Source organism: Manis javanica, chromosome 9 (genome assembly GCF_040802235.1).
Source record: "Manis javanica isolate MJ-LG chromosome 9, MJ_LKY, whole genome shotgun sequence".
Lineage (NCBI taxonomy): Eukaryota > Metazoa > Chordata > Mammalia > Pholidota > Manidae > Manis > Manis javanica.
Window position 1 is genome coordinate 55270169 of NC_133164.1, and position 24750 is coordinate 55294918.

General features: G+C 47.6%; 1 protein-coding gene across 4 annotated transcripts in view; it reads right to left on the minus strand.

The window, feature by feature from the left end:
- Positions 1-32: 32 nt before the first annotated feature.
- The window catches only part of ERICH6B (glutamate rich 6B), a 56214-nt gene continuing 31496 nt past the window's right edge, over positions 33-24750 (minus strand). For 2 of the 4 annotated variants that reach the window (XM_073212601.1, XM_073212602.1), the window contains exons 7-14: positions 22997-23085; positions 19234-19370; positions 16854-16915; positions 12808-12977; positions 10167-10252; positions 9878-10030; positions 7426-7651; positions 61-5053 (exon numbers count right to left, since the gene is read on the minus strand). In XM_073212601.1, the coding sequence (XP_073068702.1) occupies positions 4838-5053; positions 7426-7651; positions 9878-10030; positions 10167-10252; positions 12808-12977; positions 16854-16915; positions 19234-19370; positions 22997-23085 (1139 nt within the window). In that variant the 3' untranslated portion in view covers positions 61-4837. Of the gene's footprint in view, positions 5054-7425; positions 7652-9877; positions 10031-10166; positions 10253-12807; positions 12978-16853; positions 16916-19233; positions 19371-22996; positions 23086-24750 lie in introns of all 4 variants that reach the window. The other 2 variants (XM_073212604.1, XM_073212605.1) reach the window with 2 other exon arrangements.

The following is a 24750-nucleotide window of genomic DNA, read 5'->3' on the forward strand; positions in this document are numbered from 1 at the left end:
TTTTTTAATTGACATTTTTATTAAGACAACCTGTAGATTCTCATGCAGTTGTAAGAAATAATACAGAACAATCTGTGTACCTTGATCCACTTTCTCCCAGTGGTAACATCTTGCAACACTAGCACATTACTACAAACAAGATATTGGCATTGGTGTCTCTACCAGTTTTACTCAGATTCCCCTGGTGTCACTTGTACTGTGTGGATTCTTCTGGCAAGATTATTCTGGAAAGAAATTTTTGAAGCATCTCAATGTTTCATTAGTTGAAAGGTAATTTTTTTCTTTGTTTGCAAAACACCAGTTTTTCCCGGGTATTGTCCACATAAATAGTTGTGTGTTGAAATTTAGTATTATCGAAGTAGCAGTACAAATTTGTTTTTCCCGTTGGTTTAACAACCCCGTTTCTTTAAATTCTCTTCTGCTGTTACCTTACAAGGAAGAAAGAATAGTCAACTTTGGTTTTTAAAATGGGGCTATTTGTTAAAGAAGCCTGGGGACACTGATGAGAGAATGTCACTTCTCAGAAATGGGAAATTTATTGCTTCCCCTCTGGAGCACTCTCCTGGCGGCGGTGCCTCCATGAGCTGGCTGGTCACCCAGGCACACAGGGCTGTCTGTCAGGCCTCTGCGCGTCTGTCTAGCCTCGTCTCCTCACTACTCAGCTCCTCTGTATCTATCAGGGTCCCTGAGTACAAGCAACAGAAGACTGTCTCACTTCTGCTTCAGCAGGAAAGGGCTTTACTGGAAGGAAATGGGGGATTTGAGGAACAGACAAGAGGCTAGAGGACCAGAGGGATAAGAACAGGAAGCATCACAGATAACCTTTGCTTTTTCAAAGCAGAAAGTGTTCATCCAAACCCCACTGCTGTGGCAGAGTCCTGGACGGGGCATCACTGAAACTGCATTCATCTTGGCCAAGCTGATTCGCCCTGGGGTGTGTGCTTTTCCACGCTTCAGCTGAGCACTGGGAGCTGGGAAGAGGAGGATTTCCTTCAGCTTCGAATCCACTCTTTTTTGCCCAGTTTTGAGATTCCAGAGCTGGACCCTGAGAATATTTCGGTTTCGCAGCTAGTGCAAAGTTAGGCTTTTTAAGGTGCTGGAGATGCACCTCAAGGCATAAGGGAAAGGGGTGTCTCTGGTGTGTGGTTTTCCTTCTCTGTTGGGGCCTCCAGCAGTGTGTAGGAGTCTGGTGGCACTCACTCTAGTGAGTTTTGCTGATACCTAAGTGGGAAGCTTCTTGTGAACCAGCTTCTGCAGCCAGGCAGGCACTTATTATGCATCAGCACCAGCTTCCTGCACCCCAGCCCAGTGAATTTCCCCAGCAGCATAGGCTGCAGTTATATCCGCCCAGCCCAGCAAGGTGTAAATCAGCCTGGGTGCTGCTTTCTCAAGTTCTTAGTTCCCTCCCCAAGTACTCTCAAAGAGAGGAAATTGAGGGAGCTGTGTGTTTGCCGTTTGTGTTTTCCTTAAGAGTTCACTTTTCCTTTCCTTTTAGTACTAACTTGTTAATCATTTATATTACATTTTCCCTGCTGAAATTACTGGTGTCAATGCGGCTTCTATAGTTTCCATAGTGGGAGGCAGGGCCGTGCTGCTCACTAATAAATACTCACACAAGTGATTTCCTCTAAAAGAAGGGGGCTGGGGGGTGGACAGACAGCCAAAAAAAAAAAAAAATTTTTGTCCAACATGTCTCCAAATGCCAGAACCTTGTATGTCTGCCCCAGATGCCTGCTCTCCATGTCTTTGGACAGACTCACCTCTCCTGGAGACTCCCAGCATGCACCCCTACTGTCATTCTTCATTCTGCAGCTCAGCTCAGAGGCCTCCCCCTCAGAGGGGCTTCCTATGGCCCCCCGCCTTCCTCCTGGTGACTCTTTGCCTCTACTGTGCTCCTCCTTCAAAGCAACAGTTCCATTGTCTTGCTATTGCTTGCTTCTCTGACCCCCCACTCTAATCCCCGAGGACTGACAACCTGTTCTTTTCTCCTTGGACATCTCTCAGCACATGGTTGGCACTCAGTGTGTATTTGTGTCACGGTCTAATGAATTACTGAATTAGTAATGAATTTCTGTGGGCATGGATGAGGCTCCATTTGCCATGGGGCATATACTGATTAAAGCGACCCATCAGGAAACCCATGTGTGTAACTGAACAGGTTAGTGATGAGCAACAGCCTGACTTGGTTCATTTTCATTTCTAGGAGAAGACCTCTTTCTGCCAAGCCACTGAAGATAAAATGACAATGAGTCAGAGAATTTGTCCCTTCAGGAAGCCTGGGAGAGGCTGGCAGAGACAGCTTTATGAGTTGAATTGTGTTCCTCCCAATTTTTATATTGAAGCCCTAACCCTCAGCACCTCAGAACGTGACCTTACTTGGAGTAGGGTCGTTGCCGATAGAATTAGTTCAGACAAGGCCGTGCTGCGGCAGAGCAGGCCCTGCTCCAACATGACTGATGTTTATGTATAAAAGGGGGAATTTGACAGACACACGCACAGGGAGGGCACCAGGGACCAGGCTGATGCCACCACATGCCAAGGAATCACCAGAACTGGGACAGGGGCCTGGAACACCTTTGCCCCTAGCGCCTTTGGAGGGAAACCCTTCATCCTGGACTTACAGCTTCCGGAGCTGTGAGACAATACGTTCTATTGTTTAAGTCACCTGGTTTACATGATCCTTTGTTACAGGAGCACTGGCAAACATGGGACCTGGATTTGTATAGTTCTGGCCATCCAGTTGGCTACTTTATTTCTTCATGGGGTGTGAGGTACTCACTTCTTTAAATGAAAATCGTCCCTGAGTGCTCTTAACTCTCGCTGGCCTTTGATAACACTGGCACAGAGCAGCAGTTACAAGAGAAGCTGGAAATGGTATTTCTATGTGACTCTCTTGTCTCTTAAATGTTGGCAACGAAGGACTTTAAAACAAGGGGCTGGCCAAACAGAACGCCTCTGGCAAGGCCACTTGTTTACAACCTCTGCATTGCTGGGATACCATTTCCAGGTTTTGTGAAAGGAGAAAGGGAGGACTTGGCTGGTAACACGAGCCGGTATCTGTTAAGCAGTGTGCTTTCCTGACGTTACTCCTTTAACTGTCACTATGACTCTGTGAAGTATGTTCTACGGTTATCCTTAGCAGATGAGAAACTGAGTCACAGAAGGGCTCACTGCCTTGCCCAAGGTCCCGAAACTAGCAAGCAGTGGGGCCAAGATCCCAAGCTAGGGCTGTCTGACTCCACACACATGCTTTCCATTCCACGGCTGACTGTCTCCAGTCCTGGGGAGAAACGCGGGAAGGCTCTGAGATTGGACCACAAGTTGGGGAGGACTTATTTGTTGCTAAGACTGATGTAGAAGCTTCTGTCCCCGTGCCTGGTAAGAAAAGGGGCTTCTGTGCATGCTGAGCATAGGAGCAGAAATAACAAGGCGCACTGAGACTGAGGCTAGTCTGTAGCGGTATGCTTCCACACTGGTCATTTCTGGCCCAGTACCAACAAAGTAACTTGTTTCTGTGCCAACAAGTTGTGACAGTCAGATAGTGGAAGTGACTGTGATACCTGGCCACTAGTTACTACTATGCTAGAACCAGCTCAGCTGCTCAGTTCCCACAGTTTGTGGTGATGACGAGGTTTTGGTGAAGGCTGGTGGCAGGCGGGTGAGATCAGTAGGAGAGCAGGGCCTCGGAGGTGGGGCGTGGTGTCACTATTGACAGCTGGGATGGCTAATTGCTAGAATGGGCTGGGAAGAAGGGGTTCCCTATACTGGTCTTCGTTTAGGCTGCCACGAGGCCAGCCTGGGAAGTTTGCAGGGTCCCCGGGATGTATGAAAGGCACACGGAGAGGGGGCTGCCCAGCTCCTGAGTATCCCTTCTCTGGAAACCACTGTCCTTCCCCGTGCTCAGGCTTCAACTAGGAGCCATGTTTACAGAACTCCTCGCTCCATCACGGCCTCCTGATCACGCCAGGCCAGTCAGGTCTTTTGAGAGACAAAGCTGCGTGACCTGAGATGCACAGAAAATATGTCTTCAGAGCAAGACGAGTGTTGCCACGAAGAGAACAAAGCCCTCCTGACCCTGGAGGAGCCTGTACCCCAGTCCTCCCTAAGGCCCTCTGTACCTCCCATCTGCAGTGCTCACTTCCCATTTCGCGTTCCCTGCTTGAATTGGTGACTGTTACCAGCAAGCAAAAGGGTCCCGGCTACCAGAGGGGGCTTGGGGGCGGGCCTTTTTGAGCTCCCAGCCAGCCCCTGCTTTGGGGACCTTGCTGCAGGCTGGTGTCGGTTTCCTGTCTGGGTTTCCCTCTGCCTTGGCAGGGACGGAAGGTCGGGTGTTTGTGATGAGGTGGCGATTAGTGAGGGCCTCCTGGGGTATTATCTCTAGACTCCTTTCACTGATGAGGAAACAAGCATAGAACTACTTGCCTATGGTCACACAGCCAAGAGCTGGTGGGGCTCGGCTCTGAGACAGTCAGATCCTGAGTCACCCAAACACGGGAGGGCTGAGCAAGAATTGCATTCCAGAGATGAGTGGAAGCAGGCAGGGCAGGTCTTGACATGTGTTGCCTAACAAATAACTTGCTTTTAATGTTGTCAGGTCAGGGCTGAACTTAGAAGTTTCTGATTATTTAGTCTTTTCAAGCACAGATGCTGTCAGCCTCCTCCCAAACGTTTTTTTTTTTTTTTTCAAACCAAGGAGCTGTGATGGGTCAAATTACAAGCCAACTGTCAACAAGACATAAAAAGGGCTTTAGGGTGCTGCTCGGCACTGCTGACCACTGCACCCTCCTGAAAAAGGCAGTAGGTGCTGGCGAAGCCCTAGGACAGGCTGGTGGCTGCCTTAGTCTGGCAGGAGCGACTTCTTCGTCATACTCATAGTGCTTGCTAGCAAGATCTTGGCAGCTTTGATGAAGATTTCCAAATCAGAGATGGTCAGGAAATTCAGGATTTTACTCATTTTTCCCAGAAGGATGTGGATCTTAAGAGCTGTTGAACCAGATTCCATGTCCAGGACTGCTTTCTGTTGCATCTCACTCAGCATCTCTGGGAGTATCAACTGGGAATTCACAGAAGGCTCAGTGAGCATAAATGCTGTCCAGGCACTGCAGCCCCCCAGTCCTCCCGCTTCACCCCGGGATCAGGCTCCCGAGCCAGGCCTGAGTCTTCCCTGGAAGCTTCATTCTCTAGGACAAATCTGTGCCTGCAGCCCTGAGCCCTGCCCCCAGTGCCTCCCTGCTGCTTCCCCAGCACTCTCACTGGGCCTGTGGCCACACCCCAACCTGCCTCCCAAAGGCTGTGCCCTCCTGGGGGCAGCTGGCTTCTCACCGTGGATTACACGAGGGGGGACTGCCCACTGGGTTTGCCCACGAGCCCCACTTCTGCCTTGGGGTCCTCTGGGGTGTGTTGGGGTTGTGTTGGGATAAGGTATTGTTTCAGGGAAGCTGCTGCTAGGCCAACTCTGCCTTGGTTTGTGGGCTGCAGAAGCCTAAGCAAAGGGTCCCCTGGTGGGGAAATAAAGGAAATCATAGATGTTCTATTATTCTCTGAGGTATCCAGCTTATGAAATGATTTTACACAAAGTGTCTTGTTTAAGCCTTTCAACAATTTGGTGTCCATTTTATAGACGACAAGGGGCTCAGAAAGAGCGTGAGGCCAGCTTGGTGTCACGCAGGAAGTGGAGGGGCCGGCGTGTTCTTCCCAGGACATCCAGCTGCCCAGTCAGAGCGGATCCTGCTGGCTGGTCCCATCTGTGCTCATCTGCTTCATTTGGGGCCCACCCTCCATGGGCACAGCTCCCCAGGCTTTCTGTCCATGCAGCCTTTCTCCTGCCCTCTCTGGGCACTGACTTCTTTCCTGGCCCACCCTGCCCTCAGAGGAACCCACTGTCATTTGAAGGCTGGTGGCTCAGGTTCTCATGCCCTCTCCATCGCTGTCCCCTCTTAGCTTGTCCCTGCTGTGTATGGGGCAAATGGATGACTCAGGGGATGGTAGTGCTGACTACGTGCCTCCTCTTTACTGTGAGGGCTGCCCTGGGAAATGCAGCCCAGGTGAGGAGGTCGGGACGTCACTGCCCAGCCTGTGAAGTAGCAGGCCTTGCCAGGCAGCGGAACCTGGGGTGACCAGCTGTCCAGATTTGCTTGGACCTTTCCCAGTTTTAGCACTCAGAGTCCTATAACCTGGAAAACCCCTCAGTCCTGGCCAAACTGGGTGGTTGGTCACCTAAGCCTACTATATTCCCTCCTCTCCTTTCAACCAACAGGGATGCAGCTTAGCTTTGCCAGAGTCTGCTGCTCAGCTGCTTCCTCCATCACCCTATTTCTCCATCTGCCTCACCTCCCAGGAGACGTGTCTCCCCAGGCGGTCCTGCTCTCGGTGTCTTGGATGCCTCTCTGACGGGTCTGTGCATGGAGTCTTTTGTGGAATGGGGAAGGGGAGCTGAGCAAGAACAGGGTCTTGTGAGGGTCTCACTGGGGGACCAAGGACACACTTATCCCTCTCCTGGACTTGGCCCTGGGGAGGGGGTCTCAAGAGCCCACCTGCTCACCCTACAGTCAGGGCTCCAGGGTCCAGACTCATCATTTTCAGTGGGCTGGATTGTGGCCCCCAAAGATATGTCCAGTTCCTGTGAATGTGACCCTATTCAGGGTCATTGCATATGCAATTAAGTTAAGGATCTCAGGGTGAGGCCATCCTGGACTTAGGGGGGTGTCCCCCATCCAATGTGTGGTGTCCATGTAGGAGTGGGGGTTGGGAGATTTGGCACAGAGAAGGACACAGAGAAGGCTGTGTGACAGCGAAGGGGGAGATTGGAGTGGTGCAGCTTCAAGCCAAGGAATACCTGGAGCCACCAGAAGCTGGGACAGGCAGGGCAGGGCTCTCCCCTACAGCCTCTGTGGGGAGCACGGCCCAGCAGACACCTTGATTCCAGGCTTCTAGCCTCTAGAACTGTGAGAGAATCTATTTCCGTTGTTTTAAGCCCCCCAGTTTGTGGGAGCCCTGGGAAATGAAAAAGCTTTGCTACTTTCTTGCCCAGAACTTCTAGGGGGTCATTTGTTCTGACAGTGTTTGGGACAGAGAGGACACCAGCCCAGGGCTGGGGACACAGATCTCCCCTGTGTTTCTGGCCCTGCCATCTGGCAGAGCTGTTGTGTCAGGTGAGATAATGCCTGTTGACATTTTCAGTTTTCCCTCTGGCTCATGGCTGAGCTCTTTGAGGATGTCAGTTACCCCAGCTCAAATCTCAGGGGGCTCCCAAGTTAAATGAATGCCTTTGTATGTGGTTAATCATCAGGTCAGCGAAAGGGGCCTTGTTTCTCTATGGGTTGGAGTGATGCAGAGCATGGCTGGGGGCCTGTGGCATGGGCCAGTCCCAGGCAGCTGTGGCCTGGGTGCAAGGGGCACCTGCCTGGTGAGTTGCTGAGACCTTACCTTGTACTTGGTGCCCAGGTTTAAGCAAATGTGCTTCTTCTGGTGGACGAAGCGGAAGATGATCTTATCCTGGCCCGTTATTTTTACCTCGATGTACCGGTTGATTTTCAAGGAGATGGACTGGACAGGGGGTGCGTGGGCGTGAACATTGAGATTCCACCAGTTCCAGGCCTTTTGCCGTTTGCTTTTGTTGAAGTAGTAGCCCAGGTTTCGGCTCAGGCTCAACCTAGACCAAGAAGGCATCCAGCAGCCACAGCATCTGGCCCTGGGGTGGAGGCACAGCCTCTCCTGGGGCGGGTCACGGCCCTGCTGCTCCTCCCTGCCCTCCTTTCTTTCTCCTTCCTCCTTGGTCCAGAAATGGGCCCACAGTGTCTTGGCAGGAGAGAGAAGTCCCCCAGGGAAGGTGAAGCCAGCACTAGGCACGGCCCGCAGCCCAGCCTTTCAGTCTCCTCTCCGTCCCAGCCCCTCCCTCCCACTCTGGCCTTTAAGTTCCTGGGTCATGAGTACTCTTGATGCCTCATGGCTCTGCCATGCTGTTCCCTTTGCCCGGAGAGGTCTTCCCACCCTGCCTGGCCTGGCAGCTCCTGCTGATCCCGTGGGTCTCAGCTTAAGCATCACCTTAAACATCCTGACCAGCCCCTCTGGTTCCCTGTATAACTCTTCACCTTTGCCCCTTGCTAGGTTTTTCTACTTGTTTGCTAATGTATACAGTTGAATCTCCTTATTTGCAATAGTTAGGTTCTATAAAGTTGCCTCAAACACTGAACCCATTGCTCCTAGGGAAAACGTGTGTGTGTGTGTGTGTGTGTGTATCTTAGATCCATCTGTCTATCATCTATCTATTATCATTCAAACTTTACTCCTAGAAGCAACCCATCCTGGAGGAGCCCACCTGGCCTCAGAGCCTTCCTGCAGCACACTGCCCTACCACTCCCACCTCCATCTTCTCGTCGTCTGTGCGGGAGCTGCAACAAGAGGGCAGAGCCACCTGCTTCGGCCTCAGCTGTGAACGTGCACATCAGGCAACTCAGACTTTTCACTGCCCTGTGCATGTTTGTGACATATTTCCCTTGGGGGCGATGAGTTCAGTGTTAACTAATTCAGTGTTTGTGAAACCAGAGCACAGAACTATCCTGAATGAGGAAAACCGACTATCCTTGTTTATCACCTCTAAATGTCTCTCCCACTAAAATGGAAGTGTAAAATGTGGTCCTGAGGGCAAGATCCACATTTGTCTGATTCCCTGATGAATTCCTGCCCAGCACCGTGCTTGGTGCCAGATAACAGGTGTCAGATGAGTGAGGGCTACAGGAGGTTTCTCCCTTACCTAGGCCAGGCCCTATTCTCCTTTGAACCATCCTTTCTTGGCATTTCAGACCCCCCATACGCCTCTGGCCCTGCTCTGGCTTCTTGAATCCACCAGGACTGCCTCTAGAATCGTGCTGTTGGGGCAGCAACTTCTCTCTGGGATCAGACACAGAAGAGAGAGAGCCTGAGACCTGGGCTAGTCAGGAGGAGGTAGGGCTGGGGAAGCCTGGGCTGCTGAGGCCATCTGCCAGGGGGCTGCAGGCTGGCTCGGAGAGAGGAGCTCCTGGTAACCAGTACCTCCTCCCACCTTCCGGACATCAGTGATGCAGTGACAGTCCACAACAGGCCCTCAGGGGAGGGCGAATGCCTCTGGGAATGAAGGTGTCTACTAGGAAATGATATTTAAAAAACTCAGAGAATATTTAAGAAAATAATCTTGAAAACCAAGGCCTGGAAAGTGAAAATATATTTTGGAATTAACAAAAAATTGGCTTTGACTATCAGGAAGAAAGTTAAGTATCCAGTTGACCCAGGATAATAGGCATTTCCCACTCCATAGTGCTTGGAACTGAAGGGGAGGCAGAAATCCTGAAAAGCCAGAGTACTTCCCCAGAGAGGGAGAAAAAACTTTGAAGCAGCTGAATTACCTTGAATTGGTAAGATGAAGCTTCCCACTGTTACTGAGTAAGGAACCTGAGTAAGCTCTGTTCCAATGAAATACTTAGAAGCTCTGCTTTTGTGTACAGTACATGCTTCTCCAAAGCCCTCCCCAAACCTTCCTCCCTGGGGCATCCTGAAGAGTCTTTCTAAGGTCATTCTCCTGAGGTTTGCCTCTCAAGCAGTGTGGAGGCCCTGAAGCCAGTCGCAGTGGCTGCTGTTGAGTGCACTGCGATCTCATCATGGGGGAGCGATGGAGCCGTAAGGACTGTGTGCTCTCTCTGAGCTCAGGGACCTGACTCACTGGTCCATCATGCTACCCATTTCCATTTCCAACACACGTGAATCAGGTAAATGAACTTGCAAATGCACGAGCGAGAGAAAGAGAGACTTACCAGGGAGAGGGGAGGGCTGTGCAGACAGAATCATGCCTTAACCACACTGCTTCTCCACGGGGAGGGGTGTTTAGGACTCATGACTCACTTACCAGATTTCTCCGTTTTCATCATAGAAAGTGGCATGGCCAGAGTTGTTGACAAAGGCCCGGAAACACATTTCTTCACTGTCTTCCAGAATGATATATGTGAGCTCTCTCTCTTTCGTACTGAGGATGAGCAGAGCCACATTACCTGATGGATAACTGCTGGTTAAGGCACAAGCAGTCCCTTGGGATCTCCCAGAAAAGGGGATGCAGTCCTCAGTAAAACCCAGCCCCTGTCATGATTTTTGAGGGACCAAATGTGTCACTACGAGTGTCCCCGGGCTCTAGTGGATACTGGATCTGGCCTGATCCATCATGAAAGATAATTTGGAAGACATTCTCACTGGGGTAGAGAATTAATTTTCCATCACCTTCTTGTACCTGGAAAGAGAAGACAAGCCTAGGAAAAGTGCATAGGGGCTGATCCCCCAACTCAGAGTGGTGCTGTCACTGAGGGCTGGCATCTGTCTGCTTACTCTCCAAATGTCCACATGCCACTCCACCCAACACCATCCCACCCATCACTGCCACCAGCTTGTTGGCGAATACTGGATAGGAAATTTCTCAGACCCTCAGTTTGTTTATGTGATAAGGAGGCTGAAATGGATCACTCTGTGTGTGCAAATTTTAAACTATTATTTCAATCACTCTAATGGTTGTTGGTTGTGTTAGTTTTCTGGGGCTGCATACTATAACAAAGTAACATAAACCGGACAGTTTAAAACTACAGAAATCCGTTCTTTCACAGTCTGGGGACCGGAAGCCTGAAATTGGGGTGCCAGCAGGCTTGCTCTTTCTGGAGGCTGTGGGGAGAATCTCTTGCATCCTCGGTCCTCAGTTTTGGGGATGGCAGTATTCTTGCTGTCCCTTTGCCTGCAGCCTCATTGCCCGGTCTCTACTTCTGTCTCCCGGTGTCTCTGCATCTCCTTGTAAGACACCAGTCATGCAGGATCAGGGGCCCAGCCCACTGCAACATCTCCTCATCTTCACTAATTACATCCTCAAAGACCAGTTTTCGAAGTAAGGTTACATTCTGAGGCACTGGGGACACAGAAATGTATTTCTGCTCTTATCTTTTATATACTTTGCTTTCTTGGGGGTTCTACAGTACTCTATTTTTTTTTTTGTACTCCTTGTACACTGAGCCCTGTGGTTTTCATCTTTCTTCTTCTTCACTATATCCCTTGTCATCTTCCTTCTTTAATATAAAGCACTAAAAGCTATAATGCTTCTCTCAAAATACTATTTTGGCTGTTTCTTGTGCATGTAGGTACTTACCTTACCGTTCAACTCTAAATATTTTCAAATATCCAATATGATTTCTTGGATACACAAGTTATTTACAAGGGCATTTTAAAATTTGCAAATGTACGAAGTGCTTTGATTATGTTATTATTACCAATCAAAATGCATTGGGATAAACTAGCATAGTCTCTGTGCTGTTGGCTCTTTGATGTTTGCAGAGACTGGGTTAGTGGCCTTGTGTGTGATCTGTCATTACAGCTACTTCACGTATGCTGGGCAGGATGTGTGTTTCATGTTCCCATCTGGGCATTAAAACCTAAGCCCCTGGGTTGGAAGGACACATTACTCTCCTGCTTCCCGCCCCTCCCTTCCCCAGCACACCCTTGGTCTCACCTCACACCACACTCACATTCTCAGTCTTCTGATTTTTCAATTTCTATTTTGTGGTATTGATTATTTCCCTTACTTTCTTACACTCTGCTCTGCCTTTAAAAAGATGCTTTTTACATTTCATCTAAATTTCCTTTGTGTTTGTAGTAGGAAGGCTTTTTAGGTCATCTGGTATCCCACATTAACTGGAAGTCAAATCAGTGGTTTTCAAGCTATTATTTTTAACAGTTGAAGACGCCTTTCTTCAAGATAGCTTATAGCAGAATGCCAAGATCTAAGATGATCAAAGAAAAAGATGTAGCTGTTTGAGAAGGAGCTGCTGTGGGCTCCCTGGGGCATGGGCTGTAAATGCTGCAAACCTGGGCGGCCGGGTGGAAACCACTGAGAAGTGCCAATGATCTTATGTAGCTGATGGATACAGCGAGCTCTTTCCCCAAGCACTGCACTGAACACTTTACTTCCACAACACATTGGCCCCACCCAGTAGGCTTGATCGTTATCCTCATTTAAGAGAGGCTGGATGGCTTACATAAAGTTATCCATAGAGAGGATGGTTAACTAAGGTTTACTGAGACTATTCTCCTTGCAGGGCCTGTATTAGGCAATTGTGTACAGTAGGGCTCACTCTTGGAGATGTACATTCTGTGGGTTTGGACAAATGTGTAATGACATGTATCCATCATTAGAGTATCCTACACAGTATTTTCTCTGCCCTAAAAATCCTCTGTGCTCCACCTATTCATCCCTCTCCCCTTTCCCCCAACCCCGGCAATCACTGATCTCTTTATTGTCTCCATAGTTTTGCCTTTTCATACAGTTGGAATCATATAGGATGTAGTCTTCTCAGATTGACTTCCTTGACTTAGTAATAAGAATTTAAGTTTCCTCCATATCTTTTTATGGCTTGAAAGGTAATTTCTTTTTAGCGTTCAATAATATTCCATTGTATGCATGTACCATAGTTTCTTTATCCATTCATCATGTGATTCTTTTTTGCTATAGATTTTACGTTTATCAGAGAAGGGACCTATATATTATAATATGTATTTCCTTTACTCCACTTCCAACCCCATTCAATTGCCTAATACAGGCCCTGCAAGGAGAATAGTCTCAGTAAACCTTAATGAAAGTCCTAACTAACCTGCTAATGCCCCACACATTCAGGTCTGCCTCTATATATTGGATGCATTTTCTTGTTGATATTCACCTTGTGTATTGGTCTGACAGTCCGTGATGGTGTGTGTTGTATCTCACCAGAGCCAAAAAACAAAGAAAAACACCGAATGCACCAAGATACCAACCTCAGTCTTGCTCTTTATCCATTCTGTATCTACTTCTAATTTTTCCTTTCGGCGAACAGTACGATGAGATTTTTTGACTTCTGTCTCAGACTCCTCTTCTTCTTTTGGTGGTTGACTCGGTAAATGAAATGTGAAAGTAGGTATCTCTACAATTTGGGGGCTGAATAAGTCTTTGGTAGAAAAGAAAAGGAAACTTAGATTTCTCTCTCTCTCAAAGCAATAAAGAGAGTTTGATGGTCTGGGATATCAGTCATATTCCCCCAAGTAAGGCAGGCTCCCGGGTAATAGAAAGAGCAAGCCTTTGAAGAGAGAAATGTAGGGGTTGACTTTCCAGCTCTCTCATTTATTTCAGTCTTTCACTCAACACATTTTTACCAAGGGTCTATGATGTGCTCACCCAGTTGTAGGTGGGAGATACCACAATGAGAACTATCCGTCCAGACTTGGGAATGGGAAGGGTGATGCACTAGCCATGTGCCAATAATAAGCATGACTGCTAATTGAAAAAATAGGCTAATGTGGGAGTCATTAAAAAAGGAAATATAATTTAAATGTGATAACTTAAAACATAAATGTGTATTAACACACCATTTTAAAACATAGGGCAAGGTCTTTCCTTTGTACGTGGGTCTGATGGCTGGTGATCATTTTTGCTCAAAGCACATTCATAACTTATCATCTACAATTTTCAGTTTTGGTATTTTCTAAATAGTCTGAGTGCAGAATCTTAGGCTTTAAACATTTTTTTCTTTTTATATATTCTCCAATCTTTCAATGTATGCTTGATCCACATCTAATCTAAAGCTGTTGTTTTAAAAACTGTTTTCTTATTGAGTCTTTTTAAAGCATTCAACTTAGTTTTCACAGCAACAAGTTTCTTTTTATCTTCATTTCTGTCCATTTTTATAACAAATGAATTTTGGAACTAAATTAGTAAGGGAACTGAAGAACAATCCCTGCCCTTGTGACTCTAGGTTATTATGGGACAACCAGGGGGAGCAGCAGCTGGAGGGGCTTCCAGGGGGCACCACACACGAAGCTCTTACCAGGAAGGGGCTGCAGGTTCCCTCGGCAGGGTCAGGGGGAAGTCAGTTAAGAGAGCTTCACTGTTGCACCACTGCGGTCAACACAGCATGGGAAGAGGTCATGAGAGGACGTGACCTCTGGTTGACCCTTGAGCAGCATCTGGGCTATCAGAGGCTCTGCCCCTGGCGTTGAATTTAAGTTCTGCCCTCTGTTCCCTCGAGGAAGCCGTCTTCAAGGATGCAGCCCTGAGAGACGAATGTGTTGTCGAGTGGGCAGGACTGAATAGTGGCGGAGCCCAGTGAAGGACTCTGTAAACCTGTGATTCCGGGGGCCACTTGCCTTACAGCGGCCCCGGGCAAGCCTGGTAAACGGGCTCCCTTGCTTGCGAAGCCTGCCTCCTGCCCCTCTGGAGCTGGCTGCCTCTTTCTCGGGTCTCTCCCTGCCCTCCGGGTTTGGGGGCTGGTTTCTAATTTCATCTGGGTAAACCGGAGCCACGAGAGCTCACAGCCTGGACCTAACCAGGCCTGGAGGTTGAGGCGGCTTCTGCGGGAAGGCACGTGTCCAGTGCACAAGGGCACTTCCAGGTGGGGCACTGGTTGGCTGAGAGCTGGGGTACTGAGGCCCTGGGCAGGGGTGCCTGGCCCGTGCCTGGCCCATTCAGTGAATAACAAAAAAGCCAGTGTGTCTGGAGCGGGAAAAATGGGTGCCCTCTAAACCACAGGAGGTTGGGGCATTTTCCTAGAGGCAATGAGGGCAAATGAAGGGTTTGAAAAGCTGCGCTAGAAACAACCTGAGAGAGAGGACGATGGGAACCCGGGAGGCTCGGGAGATCTTCCAGAGGAGAGAAATTGGTGTCGGCGGTGTGTCAGTGAGGCTGGGAAGAGGCTGAGACGGGGTGAGGGAGGGAGAATCAAGGACCGTGGCTCCCCTGAGGAACTAAGGAGTCCGCTAATTAGAGATCAGAGAGGGAGCTTCTCTCAGGAAAATGAGGAGAGAGAGGTGGGCAGGGGCATTTGGAAACCTTTGTAGGAAGTTTGGAGGTGGGTCTCCCCCTCAGGAGCACCTTCTCAGGTGCATGCTTACTGCATGGCGACCATGCATCCGAGGTGAGACCTTATGTGAGCCCATGCTGCCCTGAGTGTCAAGTAGAAATTAACGGAAAGCATTTGTGAAATGTCAGTAAAAGAGGACATTTACATGTGGATTCTTTTTTCTGGCAGAACGCTAAAATCATGGGTATTCTGGTTTGTGTTGTATATAGGGCTTGGCCTTTATTAGGAAGAAGATTTAGGCTTCCTTTCTACCCTCAGTTTCCTTAAAATGGGATAATGCCGCCTGCAGAGATTGGGTTACTGTGAAATCAAGCCTGCACAGTGCCTGCTGCCTAGTAGAAGGTCAATACACCTGTGTCCTTCAGGGAGCTTTGAATTTTGATAGCACATGACATGGAGCTGTATGCCTAGGCTATGGACTAATGGTCTGGATACTGGAAGTCAGTGAGTTAGTATCTCAAAGGACACTGGGAGATTTCTTTGGGACTGGCTACAACTGAAACATCGAGGGGATGCCTCTTACCAGTGAGAAATGGTTCTTTTCTTTATAAACAGCTCTAACCTTCTGGGCTTCAGCTATCCAGAGGAGCAAGGAGTCGGCAGGGGTTGTGGTGAGGCACTATGGGGAAGTGGGCACATCAAATTTCATTCTCCCATTGGAAGTACTACCCGAGGCATCTGATAGTTGAGTGTCTTGAAAGGCATTAATTTCCTCAAAGGAGCAAAAAACTCATGCCTGCCTGCATCCATTTAAAAACACTGAGTGTGTAGTGTGTGCCTTGCTAAGGTGCCAATGAAAGATGCAGGTATCTACAGCCAGAGGGAATAGAAATATAAGCAGTAGACAAGTAGAACATAGTAAGTGCAATAGACATCTGTTGTGTTTTTGGCTGCTGAGCATCTGAACTCCCCTCTTTGTTTTGTGTGAGTCTTGGTGGGAGGCAGGGCCCTTCCACTACAGAAACTGAAGAAGATTCCTTCTTCTCCCTACCTCCTAACTCCAACTAGGACATAGATTCAGGCTTAGAAGCCCCCCACTTTTTCTTCTGCACACACACTAGCCTTTTCTTGTTCACTGAACATGCCTTGGGGATGAGCCCTAGGTTTGGTCTGAGAGGTCTGGGGCAGAGTGCGGCTCAAGTGCACACAACGACTGGGTGCTCTCCAGGTAGTCAGCCTCTCTGAGCCATAGTGTCTTTATCCCACTTCAGTGGTTATGACAATTAATTTGAATCAGGTAGCATGTGTGAAAGAACCTAGCCCACAGCAGTTGTTCCATAAAGTTCGGTCAGGGCATAAACTGGTATTGGGAAGGAATCTGAGACGGTGTCCTGGCTCAGTGAGAAAAAGCACCAGATCTATGAGGTATTCCTGCGATGGGTATTGTTGCCATTTCTACACTGGCTGTACCTCGTGATCTGAGAGATATTCCATACAGTGGCTTTGAGTTCCTGAATTAAATGGCCCAATAGTTTAGGCTCTTGGCTTAAATTTCTCACAATTAGACCTAAAAAACTATCACCCACCATGTTTGGCAAATCTTCACACTGGAACCCAAGTGTCTTCAGTATCTGGTAAAGGGTCTATTTCTTTTCCAACTTTGTATTAAGAATGCTGTCTTGGAGCCCCTCAAATCTAGGTTAGATCCCTCCCTGAGACGCAGCCTCCTGCTCACCCACAGCACTTAATCAGTCTACATGTGAGCACTTTCTGGTCTGTCCTTATCTCCCCCATCCCCAACACTCCCCTGCTCCTGCCAAAGAATAAACCTGTTGAGGTCCCAGACTCTGTCTGTCTTGCTCAGTATTTTATCCCTGGCAGCAAGGACCTTACTACTAGCCCAGCAAGTGCTTAAACAAGATAACCAGCTTTTCTGCCTACTTTACGGTACAAGGCAGAAGGTAAGAGACAGTGAGATGCACATAGGAGATCCAGTCATGGGATGGAAAATGGTAGAGTGGTCCTTACTTTCACGTTTCTTCAAATTCCAGAGGATTGTTTCCTTGTATTTGTCATAATTTTTCTTCAGCCTGAAAGGAATGAACTGTCTTTAAAAGCTGAGACTGGATTCATGTTTACGTGTCATATTACACAGTGCGGACAACGGTAGAGCCTGCTGAGGAGGAAGTTGGGCTGATGACTCTGCTTTTCTTCCCATCAGTGTTCAGGGATAAAGGGACAGCATGTGGTACTGACCGTGTGCTGCTCCTGGCTTCTAACTGGCCTGGGTACATGGGCTGACCCCCAAACCTTTCAAAATAAATTCAAGGAGGATCATCTGAGGAGCCAGGACAGTGCTGGGACATCCAAATGCAAGGCTGGCTCTAGGGGTTAAGCTTGTGCAGCTAGATTGTTCTTGGCATGTGCATATCTGAGCGAGGGTTACATTTGGAAAAAGCTTGGAGAAACAGCATTGTCTGAACTAGACAGAATCACTTGAAGCCTCCTTGAATTTAGTAGGACATTTTTAAACAATCTCACTCAACTTTCTGGGAAAGCCACATACAGCTTTTCTAAATGATCAAGCCCTTAATCCCCTCATGTCAATATACAAAGCAGGTCATCCTGGCATTTCAACTGCTTGGACTGTTTCACTTCCAAATAAGGGTGGCCTGTATGGGCAGCTCTGTTTCTGGTTCTCAGATCATAGCCCTTTTTTTTTTTTTTTTTTGAGAGGGCATCTCTCATATTTATTGATCAAATGGTTGTTAACAACAATAAAATTCTGTTTTATTTTCAAAAATCCCTTTTGAAAGGGAATGTACTGGAAGGAGTGAGCTTCCCAGGCTTAATTGGATCTGAGAAGAAGGCCTTTGACATGATAGATTTTAGGTTCTTAGTTCGGATTCCCTGAAGAGAGCAAAACAATTTAACCCTGAGTAACCCCAGGAAGCACATACCGTTTTCTGGAGAGGGTTGAGTTATTTTACCTGGCAGAGACCAGAGGTTTACTATTTGTACTTAAGAAACAACAGCAGGACTTGAGAATGAGCTCTTTATGATGCATGGGTACCAAATGTTACTCGTTTTATTTGCAAGCTCATTGAATGGGACTGAAGCAGTTACCTAGTAACCATCACCTATGTAAGAATAATGATGGAGAAGTGGGTGGGGTGAAGCCTGCCCTGTGGGCTGAGAGCAAGATGCCAAATGTAAGCAAGAGTCAAACTCCAGTGAGGGGACGCAGACAGAGGCACCAAAGCCCTTTTGGGAAGACTCCTCCTTGGCTCTTTGCCCACCTTTGCAAGCTAGTGGAATTGCTACCAGCTAACTCAGCAATGGCAGAGGCTCTGAGGTACACACTATAGATCAGCACACAGTGGGTGCTCCAGAAGTGTTTGTTGAGTGCACTCAGGTTAGAATGAGCCCCAGTTATAGGCTTAAATGGGAAGGAATGGGGAGAAATGTCACCTCTGAGGCATGGTAACTTATCGGGATGCTAAGTGGTTTTTGTTTTTGCAGCTGTGTAAGGGTCTGAAGGATGTTCTTTGTGTTTTGCATTTTTTACTTGGGCTTCCTCTTTCCTAGAGAAGTCTCAGGGGTCTCTGGCCTCAGGATTCTACTGAGCCCAAAGTAGAAGTTGCGGGCAGTCAATCTCTCTGGTTTTTGCATGCAGAGCACCTCAGCCCCCATGGCCTGTTCCTTGGTGCCACTGCCATAGAGTCTGCAGTAACCCGTGGAAGGCCTGAGCGTGCACCTTGCTCATCAAGGTTTCTGACAGCTGGATAAATGGAAACCCAGGCTTCCATTCACCACGGGGGTTGTGGAACATTTTGTGATCTGGGCCAATGCCAACTAGAAAGACTTGATGCCAGCAGTCTGCAATAACCTCACCATTCCCACTCCAAATGGGTGCTTTGGCCATGACTCTTTGGTCAGTGAAACTCAATGGCTTTTTCCCCTGCAGAGAGCATGGCAGAGCATTAGCTAGCCTAGGATAAAGCTAGGGAATTTCTTGGGAAGATGCCCAGGATCTTAATCTTCTGTTGCCCCCTTTCTTCAGAGGCCCAGGGCTCTGAGCCTTGCTCTCCAGACTTTTGTACAAGTTCATGGTTCCTTCAAGACTTTTCCTACCTGGATTTCCAACTTCTGTCACTGCCTGCCTTTGATCCTATCCTGTACCACCATGCTTGTAGATTTCCTTGCTCTTGAGTTTTGGCAGCCAGATTGTGTGTCTGCCCGAGCCCTGGTCCTACCTTTGCCCTGTGCCTGCTCTTTGACTCAGGGGAGGGACCTGCCTGGTCCTGGCCCTGGTCTTTTCTCTGGTGACCCAAGTTACACTTTCCTGCTGCCACCTCTGGCCTATTGGAACCCACTGACCAGCAGCACGGTCTCTCCAGTCACTTACAGACTTCCCAGCTTCCTTCTGGCTTCGCTGTCCAGATGCCCAGTCAGGGGAATGTCAATATCCTCTTCCAGTTCACTGCAAGTCGCCGAGCCTTTCAGCAGGGCCCTAAGCACTGACTGATAGGAGCTGTTAAAAAGCTGCAAAAAGGATCACAGAACGAAATATCCAGAAAATGGAAATTAATGATTGACTAATCAATCACTTTTCTGACTCTCAAAAGTGTCAGATGAGGTTTGAACATGTTATTTGAAAAACACAAACATTGGGAATAGTACGATAGCTAGCAAGATTTTTTTAAGGAATATTTTCATCATCATACCCTCTCCTCACTCTCTAACTCCCTCAAGAATTTTTAAACAGATGTATGCCAAGAAATCTTTTGAGAGCATAAGATTACCTCTTCTTTCAAATGTGGAGATGGCTGTAGAACATAAAAATGCTTCCATACTTTAAGAGCATAACAGACATTCTGAGTTCCAGAAATGGCCAAGTTCCCGGTGGTTGCTAATTTATTCAGTGTGAAAGATGACGGTCTTCAGGAAAGCACTGTAGTGCCCAGAAGGTTATTGTAGTGGACAGCTGTGTGTTTAGAAATTCTTTCAAAGTAGTGACATTGCAGGCTGCCTTTGTATTTTGTAAATTTGATCATCCTATTTTAAGTCTGTAATACTAACTAGGACTGACCCTCGCAAGGGTTCCTTTTTTGGGATTCCTTTGATAGAAAGTGAAGTTTGGCTTGCTGTCCAGGAAAAGCATGAATCTGTCATGTTGCCCTGCTCACCCACAGGTTGAAGTTGTCATCATGGTTGTTCAGCTTTTGATAATGGATAGTAGTATGCCATTAACTTGTTAGCCTCCTGTAGTAAGTGGAAGGCCAGTGTATCCAGAGTTACACATGCCCTGGGATGGACAGGAGAATGAAACTTGTGGTTGGCTGGTTTTCTAGGTTGGGGTAAGGCTGGGGTGCCTCAGGTGTGGCTTGCCTGACTCCCAGTCTCTGCACACTCCTCTTCCCATTACTGGAGTTGAATTAAGCAAGGAAATCATTAGACTGAGGCGGCTCTAATGCCACGTGGTGGCCTGTGTTTGCAAACCATAACCTAAGCCTGTGGATGCCTTCAGGTTGTGAACTGCAGACTAAGGACAACCATTCATAAACAGCTACCTAGGATTTAAGGTATAATTTCCTTGCTTTGTTTCTACCTTTTCTCTATAAAAGTTTCCCCCTAAGCTTCTCTCAGTGGAGGATTTAGGGGAGTTCTTGTTTGCTGATGCCTGAGTTGAATGATACATATACAGATAAACTCTTAAATGTTTAATATGCCTTAATTTATCCTTTAACACAGGAATCAGGGCTTTGAGACAGATTGAGGTTAAGGCCCATAGCGCTGATGTTCCTGCCTCTAAATTGCTCATTGTTGATAATCTCTTCCTTTGAATGGAGCAACTTCTATTGGTCTAGGCTGGTGATCTCTCATCATCCCCTCTGGATTCTGTTTTGTTCACCTGAAAATACGGTGCCCACCATGAGCCACCAGGCACAGACCCACTGGGTGGGCCTAATTGAAGTTATGGTCCCATCCGGGCTATGCCTTCCCGCTTGATTTAGCTAGCATGTGAGGTTTGTCCCATTTGCTTCTCTAGCCTGTAGAACTATCCCCATCTTCATTGGAGGTGTATTGGGTACCCCATGCCTGAGACTCCTCCTGGGTGAATCTCTAGTTCGGGAAACCACAGGAGAGTTTGTGATGCATGAGTGTGTCACAGAAGTAAAACACACATGTCTGGAGAAATAGAAACAGCAAAGTTGTCGAACTGTCAGGATAACCAAAGTATGGTAGCCCCCATCCAAATAGGAGCGCTTCAGCAGCACCTCCCCAGTTTGTACCTTGGTGGTTTCTGGTATTTCCCCCAGCAGGCCTTAAGAGTCCACACAAAGAAGTCTTCCAGCTGCGGGAACCATGTGGCATTCATTCCATTCTTCCTGTCCTGCTCTGGGCCCACCTGTCCACAACTGCCACTTAGAACTTGCCTGAAGACATCCTGTGTCCCCAGGCTGCATTGCTGCCTGTCACAGCAATGTAAGTATAGGGGGAAGTGTCCTGCAGCTCTGTGCCAGGCCATGTCACCTGGGAAAGCCCCTGAGATAGCAAGGCAAGGTGCTTGTGACCAGAGCTTGCCTGTGCAGCCCACATGTCACACAGAACCCTCCCAGCGAGCGGCGCTCATACAAAGCCTTGCATGGCCATGTGGGGAACGGGGGTCCTCACCCCTGCCTGTGACTGCAGCTCTGCCCGAGATGGCAGAGCCTCCACTGGATGGCCTGCTGAAGGTTTCTGAATAATTTAAGTTTCAATTAAAACAATTCCTTTAGATTTCTACTCTTGCCAAAAAAATCTTTCTAAAATGCCTGAGTTTACTTTCCTCTCTTAGTAAATGCAATGCAGTGATTCTAAGTTCAAGTAATCTTTTTTCTCCCTTCATGTGGTATTTTAGCACTTGAAAAGTAATTCTTATTAATATGATATGTATAAAAGCAAGTGTGGAAAATCAGGAATTTAGGTCTCAATATGAACTGAGACCAGAGCATTTCCTAATTAAAACAAACAAACAAACAAACCCTAAATACCTAGCTTTTTTTATTTTGCCTTTTCTTTTGCAAATTTAGAAAAACATATCTACTTAATTTTGAGTTCCAGGGACACAAGATTTCACTCTGTGATTGCAGTTAGTATTGCCAATACTGAGACAATTTTTTAGCCTTAGTGGAAAGGGTGCATAATAATGTTTCCACTGAAATCAACATGTGCTGTAAAGTTGTGGAGGTTAAGTTGATCCACCAGGCTGTACCACAGGCAAAAAAATTAATTCAGTAAAGACAGTAACAACATGCTGTTGATGTAAGGCTTCCTCAAACTATTATGTGACTTCCCATCTCTGGTTATTGGCTGGAGGAAGGACATCTGTTGACTCTCTGGAGCCGGTTCTGTGCTGCTCTGAAGGGTGGTGGTAACACGTCTGCAGATTTGGGGCCTGTGATCCTCTGCTGTTTGCCTGCTCTGCAGAGGATGTTGTCTAGACTTCCTGTCTTGCTAAGCTGCCCCTTTCCTTGTACTTTGACTAGAGACAGCAGGTTTTCTTGGGACTTTGGTTTGTCTGTACTTACTGGAATCTCTGGGCTGCTGTGTTTTCTAGCACCCAGGGATGTAAGAAGTAGAAAGAAAACTCAGGAAACTCACCCCCTTGTCATTCCTTGGGTCCCAAAGTTCCTAGCAGTCTTTTTTCTCTGCCTTTCAGAGAAGTCAGAAAGAAAAGCTTCTTATGTTTGTTTTATATTCAACACATAGGGTTTTAAGCTGTACTTCGTGGGAAAAGTATTTCTAGTCCATCTTTCCAGAATCTAATTTCATTTGCATAGGGCTTCTATGCAGAATGATTTGCCTTGCTGCCTAGGTAATTTACATGTTTTGTTTTTGTCTTTCCTGCCTTCAAAAGCAGTCTGGAGAGTGTCTGCTTGTGTTATCAACAGGGTGCTCTGAGAACAGGGCCTTGGAGTGCCCCACTGGGTTGCTTCTAAACCTTTTTGATTTAAGGTGTGTCATTTAAACTTTTGTTGGTTTTAAGCAAAGCACCCTTCAGCTGTGCTAACAAAGGAGTAAAGCTGCGAATCCCAAGGCTCCAGAGACGGTCACGGGCTGGTGCTGCTGGGTCACCCTCCTCTACCATTTGGAGCAAGGTGGTTTTGAGTTTTCATCCTACTTACACTGTTGTCAAGGTCCTTGCCGTCCTGCATGTCAGTGGGCTCATTTAATACGCCATCCAAACAGCTCCCTTGAGAGACAAAGTCCATGACTTGCAGTTTTGGAAGGCACAGCAAGAGGAAAGGCATTTGGAAAAGGAACCAAAACAAAACAAATCAAAAAGGAAATAGATATGTGGCATTTAACCTTGTCATTTTAAATAAAAACGCATCATCTGTAAGACTTTAAATTTATCAACTTACCTAAAATCTAACTTGTGGATATTAATAAAATAGGACTAAAAGCGTCAGTTTCAGTGGCTAACTTAAGAAAGAGAGTGTGTATTCTGGTGGCTGTTGAAGGTTTATCTGACAGAGTGGCATTTGGGTGAGTCCTGAATGAAGCAAGGGAGTGAGCAGGCAGATGGCTGGGGAAGAGCATTCTGGGAGGGGGTAGGAGGTGCAAAGGCCCTGAGGCAAGAGTGGGTGGGAGTGTGTTCAATGTATTTGACAAACTACAAGAGGCAAGGTATGCCTGGAGAGGAGAGGCGTGAGGGAGGTGGTTAGGAGGGGAGACGGGAGCAGGGCCAGCTCACAGAGGACCTCCTAGGCTGTGGAAGGACTTTAGATTTTATTTTGAGACAGATTTATTTCTGACAGTGATTTTTTCTTGGAATTCTTGAGACTTATTCCTGTCTCCTTCCGGTTTTGTAAAAAATTGCCAATTTCCAAAATTACATATGGTTCATAATTGCTACTTAAAGCACAAGGGATGAATTCCCCAAGCCAGTGCCAACAAACGTCTATAGCCTGGTGACTCTGGGCCCATCTCCCCGCTCCTGGGAGGGTGTGGGTCCTGAGGTGGGGGCTGGGAGGAAGGAGTCTCCCACGATGATTGGGTCCCTGGGGAAATTACTGTGGCCTGTTGTCTCAGCTTAAGGATGGCAGCAGCCCCTTGAAGCTGGGCCATTCAGAAAGCCTTGAAAATCCACCGGGCTGGTGCAGGGCTGCCTATTCTGTCTGATTTTGTGTCCCTCTAACACTTTTGTGGGGAGAGAAGGGACATTCTCTGTGTTCTCCACACACATTACTTTCACGCTTTTTCCCAATTTTGGTTCAGCAATAAAAACAGATTCCTTGGGACTCCTGGAGGGATGGCAAGCTCCATTTCACAGGACTCGCCTTTGCCAGCACTGGGCTCAGGGGCCTTTCTGCCTGCAGACTTCCTGTCCAGCTTGGGTGTGTCCCTGACAGAGACCTGCTGTGTCCATGGGGGGCCCTGGGCCATGAGAACCCCCCAGCAATTCCTTTCTGTTAGTTCCCACATGAGCACACCATCCCCACTGGGCTGCTCACAACTGGCAGATAGAAGGGGTCACCTGCAGCTCGAGTCCAAAACCCTGTGTGTCCCCAAACTGTCTGCCGTGGGAACTGCTGAGAGGTTTTGCAAGTCATTGAGGAAAACCCAGCAGGAATCCATGGGAATTCAAGGAAGTCCCGTTTGGTTGGCAGTGGGGAGGGGACTTGTAGGACCTGGTAGAACAGGGGTCTGGAGAGATGGAGTGGCAGCATCTCCAGTGTGAGATTCTCAGAGTCATGAGTGCCTGTCCTAGCCTGAGAGTGAGTGTGGCCTTATTGAATAAAACATAACTTATTTCAGGGTGAAGAAATGTAAGTGTTTATCAAGAGAAGGTGATTTGGCCATCCTAAATACTGAACAGCAGTGTTCAGAAGTGTTGAACTCAGTGTAGTAATTAACCTTATTAACCTCAATGGGC